The following is a 25,717-nucleotide window of genomic DNA, read 5'->3' as shown; positions in this document are numbered from 1 at the left end:
CCTGGAAATTAAACAACTCAATGTTGAACAATGAGTGGGTCAGGAAGGAAGTCAAAGATGAAATCAAAAGATACCTGGAGGATCCTCCCAGGATGGGAGAAGCACGCTGAAAGTAGACTATAGACCAAACATGATTGCCACCCATTGCCTCTTTTGCAAACCACAACACCCAATAGGAGAGAGAGAACAAAAGGGAGTACCCTGCCACAGAGGCAGGGTGGGATGGGGGGGGGATGGGGGGTAGGAGGGATACTGGGATCCGTGGTGGTAGGAAATGGGCACTGGTGGAGGGATAGGTATTTGATCATTGTATAATTGAAACCCAAGCACAAAAATTTGTAAGTCTACAAATGTACCTCATGGTGTCTCACTAATTAAAAAAAAAAAAACATTTTCTTAAAAAAAAAAAAAAGATAACTGGAAACAAATGAAAATCAAGACATGAGCTACCAGAATCTATGGGATGCAGGTAAGCCGTGCTAAGAAGAAAATTTATAGTGTTGCAAGCATTCCTAAGGAAAGAAGAAAGGGCCTACATAGATAACCTAACCACACAGCTCAAGATCTTAGAAAAAGACCAACAAAAGGAACCCAAAATTGGCTGAAGGAAAGAAATAATAAAACTTAGAGCAGAAGTTAATGACATGGAAACCAAAGAAACAATTCTAAAGGTCAATGAAACCAAGAGCTGGTTCTTTGAGAAAATAAATAAGATTGATAAACCACTAGCAACACTCACTAAGAAAGAGAGAGAATCCTAATAAACCGAAAATAAATAAATAAACCGAAATAGAAATGAAAAAGGGGATATCATAACAGAAACCAATGAAATTCAAAAGATCATCAGAGACTACTTTGAGAGTCTGTATGCCATGAGACAAGAGAACCTAAAAGAAATGGATAAATTCCTGGATTCCTATAATCTCCCAAGATTGAACCAGGAAGACTTGGGATACCTGAATAGACCCATTCATATCAAGGAAATTGAAGTGGTAATCAAAAGTCTTCCCGAAAACAAGAGCCCAGGACCAGACAGATTCACTAGTGAATTCTTCCAAACATTTAAAGAAGACCTTTTGCCAGTTCTCCTCAAGCTTTTCCAGGAAATTGAAAAAACAGGAACTCTCCCAAACAGCTTCTATGAGGCACATATCTCCCTAATACCAAAAGCAAACAAAGATACCACTAACAAAGAAAACTACAGGCCAATATCCCTGATGAACACGGATGCAAAGATCCTCAACAAAATATTAGCAAATAGAATCCAACAACTCATCAAAAAGATCATACACCACGACCAAGTGGGATTCATCCCAGGTATGCAAGGATGGTTTAACATTCGGAAATCAATCAAAATAACCCATCATATTAACAAAAGTAAAGATAAAAACCATATGATCATATCAATAGAAGCAGAGAAAGATTTTGACAAGATCCAGCACCCATTTGTGATAAAAACTCTCACGAAAATGGGTTTTGAAGGAACTTTCCTCAAGATAGTCAAAGCAATCTACAACAAACCCATGGCAAGCATTATCCTCAATGGGGAAAAACTAAAGGGCCTTTACTCTAAGATCAGGGACAAGACAAGGATGCCCACTATTATCACTTCTGTTTAACATAGTACTGGAAGTACTTGCAATAGTGATTAGGCAAGAAAAAGACATTAAAGGCATCCAGATAGGAAAGGAAGAAATCAAGCTCTCATTATTCGCAGATAATATGATACTATATCTCAAGAATCCTAAATCCTCTACCAAGAAACTCCTAGAAACAATAGACATGTATAGTAAAGTCTCAGGTTATAATATCAATGCCCCAAAATCCATGGCCTTCCTATATGCAAATAACGAGAGAGAGGAAAGTGACATGAAAAAAATAATCCACTTCACAATTGTGCCCCAGAAAATCAAATACCTTGGAATCAGCCTAACTAAAGAGGCAAAGGACCTCTATAATGAAAACTACAAAACGTTACTCCATGAAATAAAAGTGGACATGAGGAAATGGAAACATATCCCCTGCTCATGGATAGGAAGAATTAACATCGTCAAAATGGCAGTACTCCCGAAAGCATTATACAGATTCAAAGAAATAGATCAAGCACTCCTGAAATTCATATGGAACAAAAAAAGCCCACGAATAGCTAAAGCAATTCTTGGGAAAAATAGATGGGGAGGCATCACCCTCCCCAACCTCAAACTCTACTACAAAGCGGTAATAATTAAAACAGCATGGTACTGGAACAAAGGCAGGGCCACAGACCAATGGCACAGGCTGGAATATCCGTACACACAACCCCAAATGTATGTACATCTAATCTTTGATAAGGGAGCAAAAAATGTGAAGTGGAGCAAGGAAAACCTCTTTAACAAATGGTGCTGGCATAACTGGACAAATACATGCCAAAAAAAATGGGCTTAAACCTCGACTTAACACCATGCACAAAAGTCAGATCAACATCAGGCCAAAATCCATAGGGTACATTGCAGAAAAGGTCGGCAAAACCCTCCACAATTTGAAGCTAATGGTATCTTCAAAGACGACACTCCACTGACCAACCAAGTGGAAACAGATAAACAAATGGGACTATCTTAAATTAAGAAGCTTCTGCACCTCAAAAGATACAATAACCAGAATACAAAGACAGTCTACAGAATGGGAAAGGATATTTACCTAATACCCATCTGATAAAGAGTTGATATCAAGGATATACAAAGCACTGGTTATACAAAGCACTGGTTGAACTCTACAAGAAGAAAACATATAACCCTTATCAAAAAATGGGGTGATGAAATGAACAGAAAGTTTCCCAAAGAAGAAATCCGAATGGCTAAAAGACATATGAGAAAATTCTCTACGTCACTAATCATTAGGGAGATGCAGATCAAAACAACAATGAGATATCATCTCACACCACAGAGACTGGCCCACATCCAAAAGAACAAAAGCAACTGGTGTTGGCGTGGATGTGGCGAGAAAGGGACTGTCCTTCACTGCTAATGGGAATGCTGACTGGTTCAGCCCTTTTGGAAAACAGTATGGACAATTCTCAGAAAATTAGAAATTGAGCTCCCATTCAACCCAGCAATACCACTCCTGGGAAATAATCCCAGAGAGGCAAAAAAGTACAGTCGAAATGACATCTGCACTTCTATGTTCATTGTTGCACTATTCACAATAGCCAAAATCTGGAAAAAACCCGAGTACCCAAGAACAGATGACTGGTTAAAGAAACTTTGGTACATCTACACAATGGAGTACTATGCAGCTGTTAGAAAAGATGAAGTCATGAAATTTACATACAAGTGGTCACTTTCACTGTCACTGTCCTCCCGTTGTTCATCGATTTGCTCAAGTGGGCTCAGTAACGTCTCCATTGTGACATTTGTTACTGTGTTTGGCATATCGATTATGTCACGGGTAGCTTGCCAAGTTTTGCCGTGCAGGCATTGTTAAACCCTCAATAGACTTGATTATCTCTCTGGATTAAATCAGTCCTTCTGAAAACAGTTGAATGGTTGTTTAAAAGGTCAATAAAGGTCTTAATTTAAAGACTGATCAAACTATGATTCATTAAATTTTTAAAAAAAGGAAATTGGTGTTAATACCTGCAAAATGGCTTGATGGTCAGCAATAATTCTGGCATTTTCCTTCTTAAGATTTTGAAGCATGCAATTCAACTGTGAACACTGGTTAGTCAGTTGATTGTTCAAAACCTAAAATAATATATATGACAAGTCAGATATTTTCAATTATTTTATGTGACATTTTGTATGATTAAATCATATTTTGCTATGTTTCGAACTTATTTAGTTTCTCCTGAATTTATATTTAACTAGCCTATCATAAAATTTCAAATATTTCTAAAAAAACACAAGCAATTGCTGATGAAACAAGAGAGCTTGGTCTGTGTTCTCCCTTGAACATGTATCTTAACTTTTATTTGTCTCTGTGCTTTTTTGCTGCCCAGGTTCTCTCATGAACACATTTATCCTTTTTCTCTCCTCTCACAGTTTTCTCAATACATTACAATTAAAAAAAATAAAAACTACCTTGCTTAACCAAAAAAGGGGGAAAAAGAGAGAAACAAAAGGGAAATCATGAATGTTACAGCACAACATTCTGCAGAGTAGAATTCACCTTATCAAGCACCTAACCAATGTGACACAAATCTATTCTCAAATTGACGATGAACATTAAGAGTAGCTTAGCTGATAATACACAAAATATGCATGTTTCTTCACTACCAATGCAGAATGCATGATTGTATCAAATCACAAAACTAAAAAAACTAAAATAAAACAAAAATCTTTTCTTCAACAGATCTATCATAGATTAAGTTCGTAATCCTTCTAAAATACTTTGAAATTTGCATTCTGTGAAAAATTTAATTAGCAGTATTTACAGTGTAAATTGAAAAGGATCTTACATTACCATGAACCAGTTCAAAGAAGAAGAAAAATAGTTTAGTGGGCTAACAGGAAAAAAAAAAACCACTAAACAATGATACAAGAAAATAAAATTAATTAAATGAAAAATTAATTTGAAGACATAAGTGATGTATATTTTATTATTTATCGAGGGCATTTATTTTATGTTTTTATCATTTTAAAGACCACAGAATATTATAATCCTAATATTGAAGTAATATAATTTCTAACCAAAAGTTTTTAAGTAATAAATATCCTTTAACTGGAACCTATAATATATGACATTTACCTGCACACTTGATGATTCTAATTCATACCCGTGTGTATGTATGTATGTGTGTGTGTGTTTGTTTGTGTAACAGCTAAATTTGGGAACTACCATATTATAGAAAATGATTACATGTTATTCCAAATGTAGCAAGCATTAGGAACCTCCTATGCTATTGCTATTCACTATAGAGAAATACAAAGTCCTTGGCACTGAAATGCTCAGAAGTTCACTGGGGAAAAGAAAAAATGTTTAATGAGTAAATAAATCAAAGGTAAAGTATAACCTAGTGTATAATTTAGCAGTTATGAAATTTGATGAACAAAATAAGAAATGTATGCAGTTGAATTGTAATCTGAAAAAACTGGATGATCACAATGGTCTAAATTTATACGATCAGGATTAATGGTTCTTATTGTTTAATTAAACAAAACCAAACAGCATCAAAAACCCGAAAAATGTTTGGGCTGGAGCAATGGTACAGCAGGTAGAGTGTCAGCCCTGCATGCGAATGATCTGGATTTGATCTCCATCATTCCATATGGTACCCCGAGCACCTCCAAGAAGTAATTCCTGAGTTCAGAGCCAGGAGTTATTCCTGAGCTTTGCTCGCTGGGTGTGACCCAAAAACAAAAACCAAACAAACAAAAACCCAGAAAAATGAGGGAAAGTACCTGTGCTTTTTCTGATGCTTCATGACAGGCTGCTATTTCAGACATCAAATATGCATTTTCATTGTGTTCCTTGTTGAAAGATATTTGCAAATTCTATAGAGAAAAAATGAATTTCTGGTAGTATTTAAGAGTTTGTTCATGCATCTCTATTCAAATGTTGTTTAACATTTTGGTCAGCACCAGTTCACATGATATTTATGTATCTTACAAAATAATTTTTTAAATCATGATATATTAAACTTCAAAACCTATCTGTAGCTTATTAAAACTGTTGAAACATTTTTATGACAGTTGAAACATTTTTACCAGAGTACCCATGGAGCAGAAGAGAGTAACTTTGCTCTGTGGGGGGAAAAAAGCAAAACTGATTTCCTTTGAGAAAGGTAGTAAATAGGGATATGAATTATGGGTTGGTCTTTCCCTAAAACATGCTCAATAAGATAGGAAAGGATAAACTTCAAACCGTCTCCCTATAAAGGATCATTAACAGCACTTGAAAAAAGATAAACATCACATAACACAGACTGAAAGAATCCAGAAATTACTTCAAAGAGAATATAGACATTAAAATTAATTTAGAAATGAAGAAAATGTTTCCATTTTAATTATGGTAAGTATGCATAAAAGTTAGCATTGTAAATGTATAGTTCACTTACAGTTCACTTAAAAATATTTAAGTGTTCATTTCGATGGTAATTAAGGTTCATTACTATACAACCACCACAACCAAAAAGTTGCTAGTTTTGCTTCTATTTCATAGATATTTGATCAATAAATATTAGTTTTTTATAGGCACAACCTAAAAATAATACTCATAATTTTTACTAGTTCACCTATTTCAAATTATGGTGACCTGTATGAAAATAATTGTTCTTTTAAAAATTAGTTTAGAACAGTTGTGAATATGCAATTCATTTTACATCAAAACTTTTTAAATAAGTGTTCCAGGAGGAACAGGACTACAAAACAACAAGATTAAGGAAACACTACTTAGCAAGGTATACTCTGCAACCTTGATACATACCTTATTTTCTTCAGCCAACTTGGAAATTAGGTCATCCCTAGAAACTAAAAACAAATACGACCACATAATTATTATAACTTAATTAAGGTTATATGTTATCTTCCCCAAGAGGAACTCTTTTTTGGTCTGTATTTTACAGAAATGACAACCAAAGTATTTTTAGCCTATCTTTATAAATTAGAAACTGTCATAAACTTATCGATAAATTAGGCTACAGTCATTACAATCACGTACAAAGGTAAATAAAATCACATTTTACTCTATACATAGATGACTAGTCTCTTTGACCAAAGTGGCACACACACACACACACACACACACACACACACACACACACAGGCTCAAAAGCTTTTTGTCAGAGAGGTATTATTATTCTAATAGGTTCAACAAAGGAGACTCAAAGAGTAAAATGGACCCACCTCTAAGGCAATGACAATGTGGGTGAAAAGGGGGGCAAAAAGCAAGTAGAGAGGATTGTCTGGACGTAGTGGTGACTGGTTGGGTAAAGGCAGTGAGTCAAGGAAAATGTCTAGCATTCAAATTTAGGCAGCAAATGGATGGTAGACTAGAAAATAGTGGACAAGAAACAAGTATGGGGAACAAAATAAGTAAGAGTGACCTAAGATTTCTTGTGTTTTGAAGTTATCTCCAAGGCATCCAAATCTAGACATTTAGTTGGCAAGTAAGATATTCTCTGGTCTCAGAAGCTCCAGATTGATAATTTTGTATGCTTGTTGGGGGTGGGGGGTGGGGGAGGGGGCAGGGAGTTAGCAGGGTATGAAAAGGGGTAGGGCAATTTGAAATTCAGCATATACTTAGTGTAAATAAAAACAAAGGTAAAAATATCATAACAGTTTGGTGGCCAGAGCGATAGCACAGCAGGGAGGGTGTTTGCCTTGCACTCGGCCAACCCGGGTTCAATCCCTGGCATCCCATATGGTCCCCGGAGCACCGTCAGGAGTGATTCCTGAGTACAGAGCCAGGAGCAATCCTTGTGCAATGCGGGGTGTAACCCAAAAAGAAAAAAAAATCGTAACAGCGGTCAAAAGATGCAGCCAAACATGTTTTATCTTCATATTAGTTTTGTTTCACTTAAATTATTCTAAAGAAAATTAGCAAAAAAGCAAAAACTCACATTTCTGATATACTATACTTTTCAAAGACAAAAGCTGAATCCTCATTTCAACAGAATAAATTCTAATTTTAAACATATGAAGGATCAAAAATATAAACTATACAACCTATTTAAAATTTTACTGGTCAGAGAAAAAGAATATTTATCTCATTAGTAAAATTAATCACTTTAATTAATCGGTCACTGTTCTCCCGTTGTTCATCGATTTGCTCGAGCAGGCTCAGTAACGTCTCCATCATGAGACTTCTTATTACTGTGTTTGGCATATCAAATACATCACAGGTAGTTTGCCAGGCTCTGCCGTGGGGGTGAGATACTCTCGGTAGCTTGCCGGGCTCTCCAAGAGGGGCAGAGGAATCTAACTCGGGTCGGCCATGTTGGCTGCATGCAAGGCAAACGCCCTACAGCTGTGCTATCGCTCTGGCCACCAAACTGTTATGATATTTTTACCTTTGTTTTTATTTACACTAAGTATATGCTGAATTTCAAATTGCCCTACCCCTTTTCATTTAATTAATTAATGTGTATGTTTAATATAAATAACCCAAAGATCATTAAAAACCAGTTATGGGCCAGAGAGCTAGTACAGTGGATAGGGCACTTGCCTTGCAGGTGATAGATCCAGGATTAAATCCCTGTATCTCATATGGTCCCAAGCACCACCAGAAGTGATCCATGAGAGCAGAGCCAAGAATAAGTACTGAGTACTTCCAGGGTTGACCCTCCCCCAAAAATATCAGTTACATTTTTAAGTTCACTGAGATAAGGATAATGTATTCCTTTTCTAAATCTTAGAGAAACTTTATACTTTAACATAGTAAAACTTGTGTGCATATGCTGAAAGTAGACTATAGACCGAACATGATTGCCACCCAATGCCTCTTCTGCAAACCACAGCACCCAAAAGGAGAGAGAGAACAAAAGGGAGTGCCCTGCACAGAGGCAGGGTGGGATGGGGTTGGGGGGTGGGAGGGATACTGAGATTGGTGGGGGTGGAGAATGGGCACTGGTGGTGGGATGGGTACTTGATCATTGTATAACTGAAACCCAAGCACAAAAATTTGTAAGTCTACAACTGTACCTCATGGTGTTTCACTAATTTAAAAAAAAATAAGAAAATAAACTAGGATCTGAGGATTTCCAAACCTCCTAAAAAAAAAGACAAAAAAAAAAACTTGTGTTCATATAAAGTCTATTATTAATATAAAGCATATATGATCCAAAAACCAGGCTTTTTTTCCGTCATGCTAGTTTGAATAACTATTTTAATCGTTTGTAATGGTCTTTCTTTTTTTTTTTAATTTTACTGAATCACCATGAGATAGTTACAAGCTTTCATGTTTGGGTTACAATCGCACAATGATCAAACATCCATCCCTCCACCAGTGCACATTCCCCACCACCAATATCCCCGGTATACCCTCCCTTTCCCACTTTTATATATTCTTTATAAAACTCAAAAATAAAGCATTTATCCAATGAGAAAGTAACATGAAAAAAATCAAGCAGGAAAACAAGCAGAAAGAACTGTATTTTAGTATCTGCTCCCCTACTTTACTGGAGAGAACCTTCACAGAAGATTGTACACAGAACTGTCTTTGTGTAGAATGAGGTATACTTTCCTATCATTCTCACATGACTATTATGACACCACGTAATGTGGCAAGAACATAAAATGTAGGATGTAAGAGGGAGGAGTTAAACAACTACATAAAGGTATGGATGAATTTATTCCTTGATGAGGCCCACTTGAAACATGTTATTTTTTTTTTAGGCTATTCACAGTGAGGTTCAGAGACCACATCTGGTAGTGCTTGGGGTACCATACACAGTTGGGAGGTTTGAACCATTTTCAGGGCCTCAGTGACTTGCAAGTCAAGTGCCTTAATTTCTGTGCTATCTCTGTAGCTCATGTAACATGTATCTTGTAGGCATAACTAGAGGTAAATAGAAAATTATCTTTAGCATTACCAGAAGTAATTTCAGAGTAATTCACTGCTCAGCAGGAAAAAGAGAACTCTGCCAAAATCAGTAGTAACACTGTTGGATTACTGTCTGCTGTTCTAATTATTCCATTTAATTTTTGGTATTTCATATCTGTATTATGGACACAAAGCAGAGAAAAGCTGTCCAGAACACTACACTTCAAGTCTGAAGAACTGAGTTTAAATATCACTTTTTTATTTATTTTATAATTCTGGGAAACATTACTAGTTTGTTTATTTTGGGGTTTTTTTTTGTTTTGCTTTTGGGGTCACACCCAGTGATGCTCAGGGGTTACTCCTGGCTCTGCACTCAGGGATCATTCCTGGCAGTGCTCTGGGGACTATATGGGATGCTGGGAATTGAACCCGGGTCAACCGCGTGCAAGGCAAATGCCCTCCCTGCTGTACAATCACTCCAGTCCCTAAAATTGTCTATTAACAACTATAATAAGCATGGGCTGACAGACTAAAGCAGCAATACTATAAGCAACCTGGAATCAAGTCTAGACTTACTTTTCCTAGCTTTATAACCTTTTGAGATGTTTTACTCATCTGTAACATGAGTAGATTAATCTAAGATTCACTTAAGATACCTTTGAGGTAACTTTCAACCATAGATTTCTACAACTGCAAGTTAACCAAAATAGATAGATAATTTGAAGAACAGAGTTTAGTAAAATATGGTAAGTCAGGTTAAAAGGATTGATGGTTTTATTTACTAATTAAAATCCTATTATTAAGTAGTTAGTTTGGGTTTCTAGAAACCAAACATTTACAAGTCCACAAAATCTTAAATAAGGGGCTGGAGTGATAGTACAGCCGGTAGGGCAGGCCGTTTTCCTTGCATGCGGCCAACCTAGGTTCAATCCCCGGCAGTCCCTATGGTCCCCCAAGCACTACCAAGAGTAATTTCTGAGTGCAGCACAGAGCCAGAAGTAACCCCTGAGCATCACTGGGTGTGACCCAAAAATCAAAAATAAATAAATAAATAATCTTAAGTAAGCCTTAAAAATGTTTATTTTTTGAAAATGAAAAATTCTATTTCATTGACAACATTCTTTCTCAATTTACAGAAAGGAAATACTAATTTTTCCAGATTGAGACCTAAGAGAAATACCAATAATATTTGCTGATATAATAGTTTGTGATTGTAACAGTTTTTAAAAAATGAAATATCTAGTATTTCTGGCATCTACTTTCATACTTAGATCGGACTGGAGCTTTGAGGTAGCAATTTCCAACTCTCCTTTTAGCTGTTGCTCTTCTTTCAATAGTTCTTGGGTTGTCTGTATAGAATTACGTAGAGCTATGCAGTTTTGTTGCAAAACTTGGACCTGAAATTGGACAAGAAAGACTTTTTTCCCATAAGTCAAATATTTCTAGTAGGACACCATATAGAATATGTGTAGGCAATTTTTCCCATCTAAAATATCACTGGAGGGAAAGGGGAAATTTTATACCACACCTAAATACTTCCAAGAGTGCAGCGTCTTATAGCAATGTTGTCCAATAGAACTTCCTATGCAGTAACACAGCAGTAACCCATCATAAATGACTGCACTCAAAAGCACTCAAAATGTGGCCAAAGGAAAAATCTGAGTCTTGAGAACACACTTAGAGGTTCTCCCAATTTAGTGCTCATTCCTGGTGGTGCTTTAGGATGGGGATTAAAACTGGGCCTCCCAAAAGCAAAGCACACACTCCAACCCATCGAGCTATCACTCTGAGCCCTAATTTGAACTCTACTAATCTGTGTAATAAATGTATGTTGGCAGTACAAGCAAATGCAATAAAGAATCACTTGCAAATTTCTTAAGTAGAGTCCTTTCTGTGATTCTATTATAAAGAATAGCCATTAGTTAAAATAGTAAAATATGTAATCCAGGTTTTGAAACTTGAAACTATTAATTTCCTTAGATTTTTTGGTTTTCTTTTTTTGGTTGATTTTGCATTGTTTTGGGGGGGCCACACCCAGCAATGCTCAGGGGTTAATTATAGCTCTGCGCCCAGGAGTTACTATTGGAGGTGCTTGAAGAACCATATGGGATTCCAGGGATCCAGAGATACTAAGCTAAAATAAACATGAGACTTAAAATAGTGTAAATACATTCCTAAGTATTTTGTTCAATAGTATTCTTTGCAACAAGTAGTTTAGTTTCATTTTTATTTTCTATCACATTGCATATATGAGATCTAAAATGTCTTCTAAGTTAATTTATTTAACAGAGATAATATGATGGGGGAAAAGTTACTACTGTACCAGGAACTTTAAGTTCACTTTTGTAAAGTCTGAGGCAAACTATAACAGTTATGGTCCTTGGCTCCCTCATTCATAAAATGTTAATTGCAGAGTCCTTTCTAATTTTGTACTTTTTTTTCAAATTCTAGTAAAAACTGTTGACAGAAAAGTATTAAAATAAATAGTTCATCTAGAGAAAATAAGCAAAACAATGGCTTTAGGATTATAAGCAAACATTTTTCTTTTTACTATCCTAACAAACCAAGAGAGAAAATCTTCCTACCTGTTTCTGTTCCATCTCCACTGCTGATGACATTTCTTGTATTTTGAGTATCATAGCTGATTCCGATTTCTCAAGAGATTCCCTCAGGTGCTTCTCCTCAGACAGTTGTTTCCTTAGCTACAGAGGAACATTACAGATGAGGGCCAGGGAACACCACAGAAGTTTAACAAATATTAGTCACCATGAAAAGTTTACCAGAGATGTCATCTCACCCACTCTTCATTCCTTGATGACTCCTCCCATGCACCTTTATCTCACTCTAATAGATAATCTTTTAGGAAATAATTAGATGACAATTTCTTCCTATTATGTTTATTTTTAAAATCTGAATTGCAAGCACAAAGGTAGCACTGTAGCACTGTCCTCTAGTTGTTTATCGATTTGCTAGAGCAGGTACCAGTAATGTCTCCATTACGAGACTTGTTATATCGAATGCATATCGAATACACCACGAGGAGCTTGCCAGGCTCTGCCATGTGGGCGGGATACTCTCAATAGCTTGCTGGGCTCTCTGAGAGGGACAGAGGAATCGAACCTGGGTCGGCCGCATGCAAGGCAAACGCCTTACCCACTGTGCTATCGTTCCAGCCCACTTGAAAAGGTAAAGAAAAAAAATAGAAAATATCAGTGCGTAGGTAATTGCCTTGTGAAATTTCTCTTTTGTGTTGTGGTATAAAATATAAAGGTATCTTAAAATTGATTTTTAAAAAGAAAATTGAAAAATACAAATATTACATATTAGTTTATATTTTTGTATTTCTGAATCTTCTAACTTTAACTCTTTAATTCTTTCTATATTTTGTTTCATCTATTTTTTATCCCATAATAATATGGACATAGCACTGGAAAATTATTTCCAATTTTTTCAAATTTATAGGTCAAAATGAATAATGGGGGAACTGGAACAATAGTACAGGTGATAGGGCGCTTGCTTTACCAGCAACAGACCCAGGTTAGATCCCTGGCACTTCATATGGTCCCCCAAGCCTGCCAGGATTAACCCCTGAGCTAAAAGCCAGGAGTAAGGAATAAGCCCTTAGCACTGCGAGGGGTGGAAAATTAAAAAAAAAAAAAGATATAAAAACAGATATGGGAGCTGGAGCAATAGCACAGCGGGTAGGGCATTTGCCTTGCACATGGCTGACCCGGGTTGGATTCCCAGCATCCCATATGGTCCCCTGAGTACCACCAAGAGTAATTCCTGAGTGCATAAGCCAGGAGTAACCCCTGTGCATTGCCAGGTGTGACTAAAAGAGAAAAAATATATATGTATACATATATATATATATATAAATAATGGCATAACAGAACAAATAAAGTTAAATCAGAAATAAACTGACATTCAAGAATTTGGGCATACATAAGCCACCTCTGACTGGCTCCAGATAATCTCGTCATCGGTCACCATCCAAATCGCATGTCCTTCTCTCCTGGATGGGAGCATAACATGATGCTAGCCATAACCATGCTGCTGCTGGAACCCACACCAGGCTGTTTATGGGCACCCCAAAGGGGGAGAGTGAGAGCCCTCCCTGCCCCAAGGGAACAAGCCAGGCAGCCAAAAACATCCAGAACTCAATTGCTGTCATGCTCAAGGCTGCTCTCCACACGCCCTGGTCAAGCTTGACCCATGAGTGTGAACCTATTCCTGGACACTTCACGGGACACACCCTACCCATACTCCAAAAGTACCAAGTACCACACATTTGTTGGGGTTCAAAGTAGTAGGCAACCAATTTTAGAGGAAAAAAATATATATATATTTCTACATATATATATACATATATATACATAAGCACACAAGGCTCAACCTTAAACAAAATGTTAGTGATCTATTATAGAAGGTCTTAATGGCCCCTGTTGAAATAGAACAATCTTCACACTCTTTCCTCTAAGGATACTTTTCTGTAGCATTTTTAGCAGTTTTTCATAACAAATAATACAAAATATATTATTTCAGTTCTGCTTTGGGACAGGGATTTGGGTTTGGGATGGAAACATTCGAAATATGGTGGTGGGAAGGTGAAATGTGTAGGAATGGTATTTGAATATTAAATGTAATCAAATATTGTGAACTGTCCTCCCATTGTTCATCGATTTGCTCAAGTGTGCACCAGTAACATCTCCACTGAGACTTGTTGTTACTGTTTTTGGCATATTGAATATGCCATGGGGAGCTTGCCAGGCACTGCCATGCGGGTGGGATACTTTCAGTAGCTTGCCGGGCTCTCCGAGAGAGGCAGAGGAATTGAACCCGGGTCTTCCGTGTGTAAGGCAGATGCCCTACCCTCTGTGCTATCGCTCTAGTCCTATTGTGAACTATCTTATAAAATTCAAAAAGAATTTAAGCATAGCTAACCTCATTTCTGTCAATAAATGTGTAAAGTTAATTAGATAAATATATAAAAAAGGCTATCACAAGGTAAAAAATAGATCCTTTTCAATGTAAACAATAATTGCATAATGCTAATCCTTTTATGAAGGGGCAGTAAGTTGAAAGAATTTTATCCTTCAATAGAAAAAATGACACAGAAATATTCTAAAATTCTTCCCTAAATTGTAACTCTGTTTTTATGTTTTCTATATAATACACTTCCTGATTTTTTTAAAAAAGAGATGAGAACTGTGTTGGTACAAAATTGTTTGCTCATTTTGTAACCATTCTAAGATTTTCTTAATCATACCTGTGTTGGGCATAAAAGTCTTTCCAATTTTTTATTATTCTGTATGTCATTCTAAGCATGTTTGGGAGGTGGTAGGTATTATAGGAAGTAAGGCCATTTTCTTGCATGTGCCTATGTTAGCTGGATTCTTTTTCAAGTCTCTGGTTCCATATATTGCCCCCTAAACAGCACTGGGGGGAAAGGTCACACCTGATGATAAAGTCAGCACTAGCCTCTTGAGTACTGCAGGGGGTGGCCCACCCCCCACTACTCCCAAAACATGCTTGTGAATAAAGTTTCCCTTGCATATCTGATTATTTCCTTTAGGAAATAATTTAGGATAAATTTCCACTAAATAAATAAAGGTATAATTATCTAGATGTTTTAGGATTTTATTTTATAAATAAATGAACATTTCTTCTTTGTTTAATTTCTAGCTGGTCAACATAAGGCTCTGAATGATTCAAAATTAATGTCCCTGTTGTATGTCTTGTTTTATGGGATGTACATTTTTAAAATTAATTTATTAAAGAACTGTGATTTACAAAGTTATTGATAATTGAGTTGTAGGAATGAAATATTTCGATTCCAATCCCTCCATCAGTGTCAACTTCGCTTCATCTGTGTTTCCGAATTCCCTCCCCACTCCAATCCCTACCACATCCCCACCCGTCAACTTGACAGGCACATTACAAAGTTTCAGTGATTGCAGCTTAGATCTCGTGCTTCTAGTTATGTTGAGTCTGTATTTTGGTATATGCTATACCACTCACTATATTACCCCAATATAATTGATGGCCTAATACTTGTTCGCCCATTTCTTCTCCTCCCCCTCCCCCACTTTGATTTCTTTCCTTCTTTGTCTCCACTCTAAACACTGGGGTCAAGGGTAATCAAGGCATCCCCTTTTACATTTCCTCATCCAGTATCCTATATACCACAGATAAATGAGATTATCCTTTGTCTGTCTTTCTTCTTCTGGCTTACTTCAGTCAACATGATCTTTCAGTTCCAACCACATTGCAGCATACTGTGCGGTTTCAGATCTTCATAATCCATTCATGTTTATTGGACACCTAGGTTGATTCCATATCTTAGCTACTGTACTGAGTGGAGCAATGAATAATGGTGTGCACATGCCCTTTGGAGAGAGTGTTTTTATATCCTTGGGGTAGATGCTCAAAATTGGAATTGCCAGCTCATATGGAAGTTCAATTCTAAGTTTACTCAGAACTCTCCACACTGTTTTCCACAGCAGTTGTACTAGACAACGTTCCCAGCAGTGGATGAGAGTTCTTTTTTCATCACACCCCCATCAACACAGATTGTTCCTACTATTTTTGATATGTGCCATTCTCACTGATGTGAGGTGGTATCTCTGATTTCTCTGATGTTCAGTGATGCTGAGCATTTTTCATGTGTCTACTGCTGTCTTCCTCTGAGATGTATATATTCATTTCCTCCCCCCATTTGTTGATGGGGCTTTTGACTTGTTGGTGTTCATCTTTGTGAATACTTAATATATCCTGGATATCAAACTTTTATCTTATGTGCTGAAGGCAAGTATTTTTTCTCATTCAGTTAGCATTCTTTTCATTTTTTGCCCGTGGTTGTTTTGTTTTTGCCATACAGAAGCACTCTAACTTTATGTAGTTCCATTTGTTTATTTTTGTGTTACCTTTGCCAGAGGTTTCAGATCATTAAAGGCACTTTTGAAGTCCAAATCCTAAGTGTTCTACCTATATTTTCCTCAACGTACTTTATAGTTTCTGGTCAAATAGCTATTTTAGACTTTAATAAATAAGTTATTGTCCTTCCAACTTCACCTTCCTGTCAGTAATATTTGAAAGAATCTCAAGTGCATTTATATATGATTATTTTTCTTACATCTTTGATAATATAATAAATATAATTTTTGCATTTTTGGATTAAATATTTCCAACAAATTGGATTAAACATTTCTAATATAGCTATTTGCTCTTCATTTTCATAACTATTATCATTTGTCTGCTCCTTTTAAAAAAGAATCAAGTTTGCATTCTTTAAGGAAAATTTTATGTTTGTTTTTGTCAATTTTTCCTCGTGCTTTTTTTCCCATGTAAAAATATAAGATTTTATAATTCTTCTCAATCTTAGAAATTCCTTCCTCACAACAATGTTGTACCTAATATTATAGTCTTGGGACTGAGAGTTAAGTACAGCAGATAAGGGACATGCTTGGCATGATTCCAACCTGGGTTCAATTCTCAACACCATATGATCCCTGGAGCGTTGCTGGGTGCAATCATAGAAGGTCCCTGAGCACAGTCAGGTGTAGCCCTGAAGGCCAACAGCACTGAGAGGTGGCCTAGATAGCCCCAGTACACCAAGGCATGAGCAAGTATTATGCCTGTGGGCATTTATTTGCACCTGAGCACCTTTTGGGAGCTCCCCCCAAAGTATCACAATCTTAATAATGAATCATTGTTCTTTTATATTTGTATAGTTAATAGTTTTAGTATAAGTTTATAATTCTTTTATAACTTTGAATATCTGGGTATACTGACTAAGCTCTGAATCAAAGTGAAAAATTTGCCCAAAATACATTATTTTATAAAGGGAATCTTCATTTGATTGAAATATATGTTGCTGAAGCATTAAGAGAAGCAGTCAAATATATTTAATGTTAATTAGAACTAAACCTTTACCCTCAAATCATGCAGTGATTTGAATTACAAGTTACACATAACACTGTACTAGTTGAAGTAATTACCACAGGAAGTTAAGATCCATTACCACACACTTGAGCCAGAGCGATAACACAGTTCACCTTGCACACAGCCAACCCGGGTTAGATTCCTCCGTCCCTCTAGGAGAGCCGGGAAAGTTACCGAGAGTATCCTGCCTGCAGGTCAGAGACTGGCAAGCTCCCTGTGGCGTACTCAATATGCCAAAAACAGTAATAACAAGTCTCACAATGGAGATGTTACTGGTGCACACTTAAGCAAATCAATGAACAATGAGAGGACAGTGCTACAGAGCTACCACACACATAATTATAAATGTCTGTCTTGTGACAAGAATTTATTCTTTAATTTTTTTTATTGAATCACTGTGATATAGACCCTTACATAGCTGTTCATGATTAGGTTTCAGACATATAGTATTCCAACACCTATCCCTCCACCGGTATAGTTTTCCACTACCTGTGTCCCCAGTTTCCCTCCCATCTCCACTAACCCCACCCCCAGCTTGCCTGTACAGCAGGCACTTCTCTCCCCCCTCTCACTTTCTCTCTCCCTCTTTTCGCCTCCTCTCTCTCCACCCCGACCTTCCTCACTCCCTCTCTCCTCCCTTTTGGGCACTGTGGTTTGCATTACAGATACTGAAAGGTTGTTATGTATATCCCTTTACCTACTTGTTCCCTGCTGTCTAGTACTCTCAGTCCCACACACGCTTGTGGTAGATTCCAACTATTGACCAGTCCTCCTAACCCTTGTTTTCTTTGGCCTTGGATATTAGTCTTCTAGTATACAAAATTTTATATACCAAAATTGAATGCAGTCATTCTATATCTGCCTCTCTCCTTCTGATTCATTTCACTCTCCATGTCCATCAATTTATAAGCAAATTTCATGGCTTCATTTTTCCTAACTGCTGCATAGTATTCTATTGTGTAGATGTACCATGGTTTTTTATCCATTCATCTGTTCTCAGGCACTCAGGTTGTTTCCAGATCTGAATATTGTGAATAGTGCTGCAATGAATACAGAAGTGCAGATTTTGTTTCTGTTGTGTAATCTTGATGAGGAGCTCAACTCACTGAGGGTTCCCCCCCCACACACACTATATCCCACCACTATCTTCAGGCCTGGAGTGTTTCATCTTATAAGTCTTTTGTAAATCTAAGGGATGCTCTTTTGTATATGATTTCTTTGTTTGATCTTGCTGCTTGCAGTATTATGTTTCTATGGTATTCATCATTCTTATTATTATACATCTCGGAGACTTTTTATTAGGGTCTCTTTTAGCTAATATCCTTTGAGCTTCTTGGATTTGATGCCTGCATTCTCTAGCGCTGGGAACTTTTCCACAATGATTCCTTTACTGTTACTTCCTCAACTGGGTTTTCTTTCCTGTCCCCCTGGGACTATGATGATTCTTACATATTCTTCTTGAATTTGTCTTTTATCCACCCTTGAACTATTTTTAGGTCTTTTTCCATCTTCTATTGTTGCCTGTATACTTTCTGCAGTGCATCTTCAAGCTCACTGATTTGGTCTTCAGCTGTTGTTATTCTACTGTTTAGGACATCCACTGGGTTTATTTTATTTACTGGATTTTTTTAGTGCTACTTCTGTTTGTATTTTTTCTTATTTCTACTCTCATTTCCTCCTGTATTTTATTGGTTGTCCATTCCACTGTTTCATATCCTCCTTTATTTTATTGAATGGCCATCCCAGTTTCTTTGAGCTCATTAAACATCCTCACCATTTCATCTCTGAATTCTCTATCAGAGAGATTATGTATGCGGGTATTCCTTGTTAAGGCTTCTGGTCTTATTTCTTCATCTACTCCTCATGGTGGGAATCTGTGCTGTTTGTTTCCCCTTGATGTTGTGGCAGTCTGGAGGTAAACCTTCCAGTTCACTATGAGTGCCCCCTCTCACTGTAAGGGAGAACTCTGGGTGAGCTTGGTAGATGGTGGTCTCCTCTTTCCCCTTCAAGGATATTACCACCCTGTTGGGTACTCCTGTGTGACTTGTGTGGGGCAACTAGCACTGATTCAGGGCACATGTTCTTTTAGATTGGAGTTGTACAGATTCTTGTGTTTATCATTAATTTGGTGAGCTTTGGTGGGTATTTTGATTGGGATAGACTAGTGACCTTCTGGCCTAATGTGGTTGGAAGTAGCCAGGCAGCCCTTGTAAGAGTTCAGCAAACGAGGCTGAGATAGGGTTTCAATGCACTATGTAAAGGAAAATTAACTGGCAGCTAAATGAACAGCCGTTGCTGCTTGAAGACCACAGCCCCCATCACAGAAGGGGCCATGCACTGGCACAGATCATGGACGACAGTTCAAATTCCACTGCTGGCACACTTCTAAGGATGCAGGCACCTCCTCTTGCCTAGACGCTCATCTGGGCACCTGTGGCTGTAGAGGGGCCTCTCTGTTTACTGTCACCTCTCACCATGCCCCCCGCCATAGTGTACCTCAGCAGCTCTGACTCATGCTCCCACCTGCTGAAGGACCCAGAATGAAAAGAATTTTTAAGATTCCTTCTCTTAGGAACTTTTATTTTATTTTATATTAGTGAAACTCCATGTGGTACAGTTGTTGACCTTACAAATTTTAGTGCTTGGGTTTCAGTTATACAATGATTGAGTACCCATCTCTCCACCGGTGCCCATTCCCCACCTCCAATGCTCCTAGCATCCCTCCCACGCCCCTACCACCCATCCCACCCCACCCCTGTGGCAGGACATTCCCTTTTGTTCTCTCTCTCTTTTTGGGTGCTGTGGTTTGCAAAAGAGGTATTGAGTGGTTATCACATTCGGCCTATAGTCTATTTTCAGCATGCATCTTTCATCCTGGAAGGGTCCTCCCAACACCCTTTATTTGGTGCTCCCCTCTCTATCTGAGCTGCCTTCTACCTCAGCATGTATGGCTGGCCTCCAAGTCATGGAGTGAGCCTCCTGGTACTTCACAATCACAATCATCCTGTTGTATGTTGATTGCCTCGAGCAGGCACGAGTAACGTCTCGTTCTTCTTGGCCCTGAGATTTTAAAAGAGCCATATTCAATGCTCTTTCAGGGTTAGGAGAATGAGACCCATCATGTTAGTGGTATTTGGCATATTGAGTATGACACAGGAAGTTTGCCAGACTCTGCCGTGCAGGCAGGATACTTTCAGTAGCCTGCCAGGTTCTCCAAAGGAAAAATGAGATAATAGGATGTCGCATGGCTGCGAATGTGCCTCCTGGTACTTATCTTGGCTATTCTTTGGTGTTAGTCTCCCAATTTGTTATTACAACTCAGTATTGTTAATTATATTCACTAGACTCTACATTACAGTTGAGAACAATTCATTTTCCTTGTTTTGGGGTCACATCTGTAGTGCTTATGGTTTACTCCTGCCTCTGGGCACAGGGATCCCTACGGGCTCAAGGGGGCCTATGAAGCATTAAGAATCAAACTGGACTCAGCCGTGTGCAATCTTTACCTACCCACTGCATATCTTTACAGCCCCAGGGATAATTCATTTATAAAAACCTGTACTTCGGGGTTGGAGTGATAGCACAGCGGGTAGGGCATTTGATTTGCACACAGCCGACCCGGTTCAATTCCCGCCATCTCATATGGTCCCCTGAGCACCACCAGGAGTAATTCCTGAGTGCATGACCCAGGAGTAACCCCTGTGCAATGCCAGGTGTGACCCAAAAAAGCAAAAAAAAAAAACCTGTACTTTGTATGAGATCAGAACAAGTTTTTGTTTGTGCAAGCATCTTAGTATATATGCATACATAATATAGTCATGCATATATATCATTTGTTTGGAGGCTACATCCAACAGTACTTAGGGCTTATTCTTGGCTATATACTCAGGGATCATGGTCAGGGATTACTCCAGGTGGGTTAAAAGGACCACATGAGATGCAGGGATAGAATCTGTGTTGGTTACATGCGACAGAAAAAGCCCTACCTACTATATTATTATTCTGGCCCAGTATTATTTTTTTGTGGGAGGGGATTTTTGTCGGGTTTGGGGGTTTTTTTTTGTGTGTGTGTGCTAGTTATTAAATCCAGGTTCTCACACAGTCAAGGCAAACACTCTAACAGAGACACATTCACAGTCCCTATGATTGTATACTTTCCTATTCACATGAATACTGAATGGTATGTAATTTTAAAGTATATTAACATATGAATACTGATATCTGTTCATATCTCAAAATAATGACATTTTTGAGAGAGAGTTTTAAAAAGTGATTTATGGTGCAATCAGATTGTTTTCTTTATAAGAGGATATTTAGATACACATCTCTGTGAAATACATGTGCACAGAGAAAAGATTCTAAGAGGAAAAATGAGAAAGCTGTCTGTAAACCAGAAGAGAGGATTTAAGGTAAAAGACAAATCTGGTGGTTACAGGCAAAATAAAAAAGAGTTTGGTTCTGGACTTATAACCACCAGAACTGTGAGACAAAAGTTTCAGTCATTTAAGAAAAGTCAAGTCTGGATGGCTGAATGTATAAGAATTTCCTTAAGTTTTTATTAATGTTACTTTTTTTTCTTTTCTTACAAGCTGTATGCTAATTTTGTATTTTTTTTAATGTATGAGTACTGCTATTTATTCAGCCACTGATTAGCTGATTGAATTGGGCATGAACTCCACCTTACTTTTTTATTTTTCATAATTTTATTTTTTTCTTCTTATATTTATTTGTTGAATCACTGTGGGAAAAGTTACTAAGCTTTCAGGTTTAAGTCTCGGTCATACAATGATCAAACACCTCTCCCTTCACCAGTACTCATTTTTCACCACCAAGAACCCCAATATACCCCCTCCCACTTCTCTCAATGCCTGTGAGGAAGATGATTTCCACTTAACTCTTCTCTACGTTGGTTATTCATTATTTCGACAAAAGATGCACCATTATTGTTTAGAATTTCTCCCCCAACAATCAGAATTGCTGAAAAGGCATTGTGAAATACTTTGTTTTCTATAGTTGGTTATGAGAATCATATAATCTCGCATATAATCATATAATGGCCACAATAGTGGCCTCGCCATTTTGGATTTCTGCAAAGAGCCAGATAATTACAAGACTGGTTTCTGTGCATCTGGTGTTATGGCTGTGCCAGAGAGTCGCTCATGGGGGGCAACTCGTGACCTCTGTAGGGTGTGAAGAACGTGCCGGTACTGCCCCCCTTCCCATGAGACTGCAGTTGCCCTGTCAACGCCGGCTCATACCTGGTTTTCAATAAGCTCTGAGGCGGCGGCCACCTTGCTGCTGGGTGGGAAAAAGGCGGAAGGGAGCAATACCCTTTCCCTCCCAGGGAGGTATGGCGCCATAGTTTAACGCATGGTTCATTCACTTTTCTGCCACAAGCTGCTGGGCTCTGGATTAAGTCCTTTTGCCCCTGGAGCCATGGCCATGCTGGTGAGCCGCTCATGGTGGGAAACTCGTGACTTCGGTAGGGTGTGAAGGACGAGCCGGTACTGTCCCCCTTCCCATGAGACTGCAGTTGCCCCATCACCGCCAGTTCATACCTGGCTTTCCAATAAGCTCTGAGGAGGCGGCCACCTTGTATGCGGTCCAGATGAATTTCTGTAAAAAACCGCTAGGTTTCAAGATTTGTTTCTGATTCTCTGGGATCATGGCCGTTAATTAGTGTGATCAGGAGCTAGAGAGGCCATTTGTAGGCAGCAACTCGGAGTCTTGCTGGGATGGGGAGGAAAGGGCTGGTTCCACTCCCATCTGGTGAGGCTCCGCATGTCTCGTCACTGCAGGCCCAAACCTGACTGTCCAGTGGCCTCTGGAGGATGGTGGTCACCGGGCCACCAAGGGGAACAGGCCAAGGCACAAAACCTATTCTCACCTGGACTGGCCCAGCACTAGTAACGTACTGCAGAAACAGGATGCATTTCTGCCAAAAGCCTTTGGGTCCCAAGATTCATTTCTGAGTCTCTGGGATCATGGCCATTAAGCAGATTGATCAGGAACCAGAGTGCCATGCCTCCAATTATATAGCTGAGCTGGAGGTGGTTTGTGGGTGTGTCTCCCACATACCTAACTTTTGGCCATTTACTTTCTTGATAAACTTTGCCTCAAGTTTTTGGGGTCTGGCGAAAGGCACAGCAGCAATTTTGGGGTATCTGAAAGTCTGGCAGTGCCATCAGGCTACTGATGCCTCACAGGTACAGATTGACCTGCTGGTGGTATCATACCCCCTGTATTAGTTTTTTATTCTGGTTAGTATTTTTAAATTATTGTTTAGGTAATTCAGTTATAATAGTGTTAAAAATTTATGGGATTAATGTACAAAGTTACAGCACAGTACTACCACCAAGTTTCCGTGACCCTCCCTCCACAATTGTTTCTCTGTCACCTCAAATCCACCTCTCCTATGTCTGCCTTCACTGCTTGATAATAAATTTTATAATCCAGGAACCAAGGCTTTGTTATTGTTCAGTGCTGATAACCCCTTGCTCTGTCACTCTATATTATACACATAAGTAACATCATCAATTATTTGTCCTTTTTCCTCTGACCTATTTTAAATGATGTCCTCCATTTCCATCCACATTGCAGCATGATTCAATATTTTATTACAGCTGCATAGAATTCCATTATGTATATATACCACATCTTCTTTATCCATTCATTTGTTGTACATTTGGGTTGCTTGCATATTATGGCTATTGTACTAAATGCTGCAATGAATATAGGTGTGCTTATATCTTCTCAAATGAATGACTTTGTGCTTTGAAAATAGATGCTAAGAAGTAAAATTGCTGGGTCATATAGATTTTCTATTCTTACTTTTTTTTTTAATCTCCATACAGTTTTCCATTAGGGCTGATTAGACAATAGTAAATGAGGGTTTCTCTTTCACAACATCTTGACCATCACTACTTTTTTTCAGTCTCTTTGACATATGCCATTCTCAAAGTAGATATCATTTTATTTTTTTAACTTACATAATAATTGACAATGATAATTTAACATCTTTCACATGCCTATTGGCAATATCCATGTCTTATTCCAAAAAATGCCTGTTCATCTCTTTTCCTCAGTTTTTGATGGGATTATTGGTGTTTTGTCACTGAGTTTTGTGAATGTATATCTTAAATATTACCTGATAGTTAATCTATAATATTTTCTCCAATTCGGTGGAGTGCCTTCTTTAGTCTTTCTTTAGTTTGTTGTAGTCCATTTGTTTTTGTTGTATTTGCTTCTGGAGTCAAACCATAAAAGACAATTCTGAGGCCCATATCCTGAAGAGTTTTGCCTATGTTTTCCTCAGTGTAATTTATGAATTCTGATAGTATCGTGAGGTCTTTAATCCACTTTGAATTAACTTTTGTGCTTGGTTTGAGACATAGTTCCTTTTATTTGCATAAGGCTATCCTGTTTTCCCAACATCATTACCTTAGACTTGATCCACTTCATGCATCCTTTTCCTTATACAGATTAACTGTCCAAAAATATGGGAGTTTACTATCTTGGGCTCTTAATTCCTTGATATGAGAGTCTATCTCTATTCCAGTATTACACTGTTTTAGTTAATAAAGTTTTAAAGTATAATTTAAAGTCGGGAAAGGCAATCTCTACCCTTTTTTTAAAAAAAAAACTGCTTTGGTTATTTCAGAACTTTCATGATATGAATTTTGATAGCAATTATTTTAAGTTGGGCTGGAGCAATAGCACAGCAGGTAAGGTATTTGCCTTACACACGGCTGACATGGCCGACCCGGGTTCAATTCCTCTGCCCCTCTCAGAGTGCCTGGCAAGCTACTGAGAGTATCGCAACTATATAGCAAAGCCTGGCAAGCTACACAAGATGTATTCAATATGCCAAAAACAGTAACAAAAAGTCTCACAATTTGTTGTAAGACATTACTGGTGCCCACTAGAGCAAACCAATGAACAATGGGAGGACAGTGCTACAGTGCAGTGCTTGTTTTAAGTCACTGAAGTTTCAATGGAATTCATTGGAACTTTGATAGGGATTACATTAAATTTGTATAGTGCTTTAGATAGGATGGCCACATTGGATGTGTTAATTTCTTATTTTTCCAGTCCCATGAATATATCTTTTCATTTTCCATTTTCCTCTTCTATTTCTTTAAATTGTGATTTAAAGTTTTCTTTATACACAAAAAGCTTTATGTATATGTCTTTCAGATCCTTTGTTTATTCCTAGATATTTAATGTTTTTGGAAGCCTATTTTAAATAATTTATCATTGGGTTTTAGTCATATAATGTCCAATACCCAACACCAAATCGAGAACAACTTTGTAACTA

At 37.9% G+C, this 25,717-nt stretch overlaps 1 protein-coding gene across 1 annotated transcript in view; it reads right to left on the bottom strand.

Moving 5' to 3' along the window:
- CCDC150 (coiled-coil domain containing 150) overlaps positions 1-25,717 on the bottom strand; it is an 87,063-nt gene that overhangs the window by 47,284 nt on the left and 14,062 nt on the right. The window contains exons 6-10 of the mRNA XM_056111966.1: positions 12,042-12,158; positions 10,724-10,853; positions 6,400-6,443; positions 5,376-5,468; positions 3,612-3,719 (exon numbers count right to left, since the gene is read on the bottom strand). Coding sequence (XP_055967941.1) covers positions 3,612-3,719; positions 5,376-5,468; positions 6,400-6,443; positions 10,724-10,853; positions 12,042-12,158 — 492 coding nt within the window. The remainder of the gene's footprint in view (positions 1-3,611; positions 3,720-5,375; positions 5,469-6,399; positions 6,444-10,723; positions 10,854-12,041; positions 12,159-25,717) is intronic.

The sequence above is a fragment of the Sorex fumeus genome, unplaced genomic scaffold (assembly GCF_029834395.1).
Source record: "Sorex fumeus unplaced genomic scaffold, SorFum_2.1 ptg000014l, whole genome shotgun sequence".
NCBI classification, from domain to species: domain Eukaryota; kingdom Metazoa; phylum Chordata; class Mammalia; order Eulipotyphla; family Soricidae; genus Sorex; species Sorex fumeus.
This window is presented reverse-complemented; position numbering and strand designations above follow the sequence as displayed.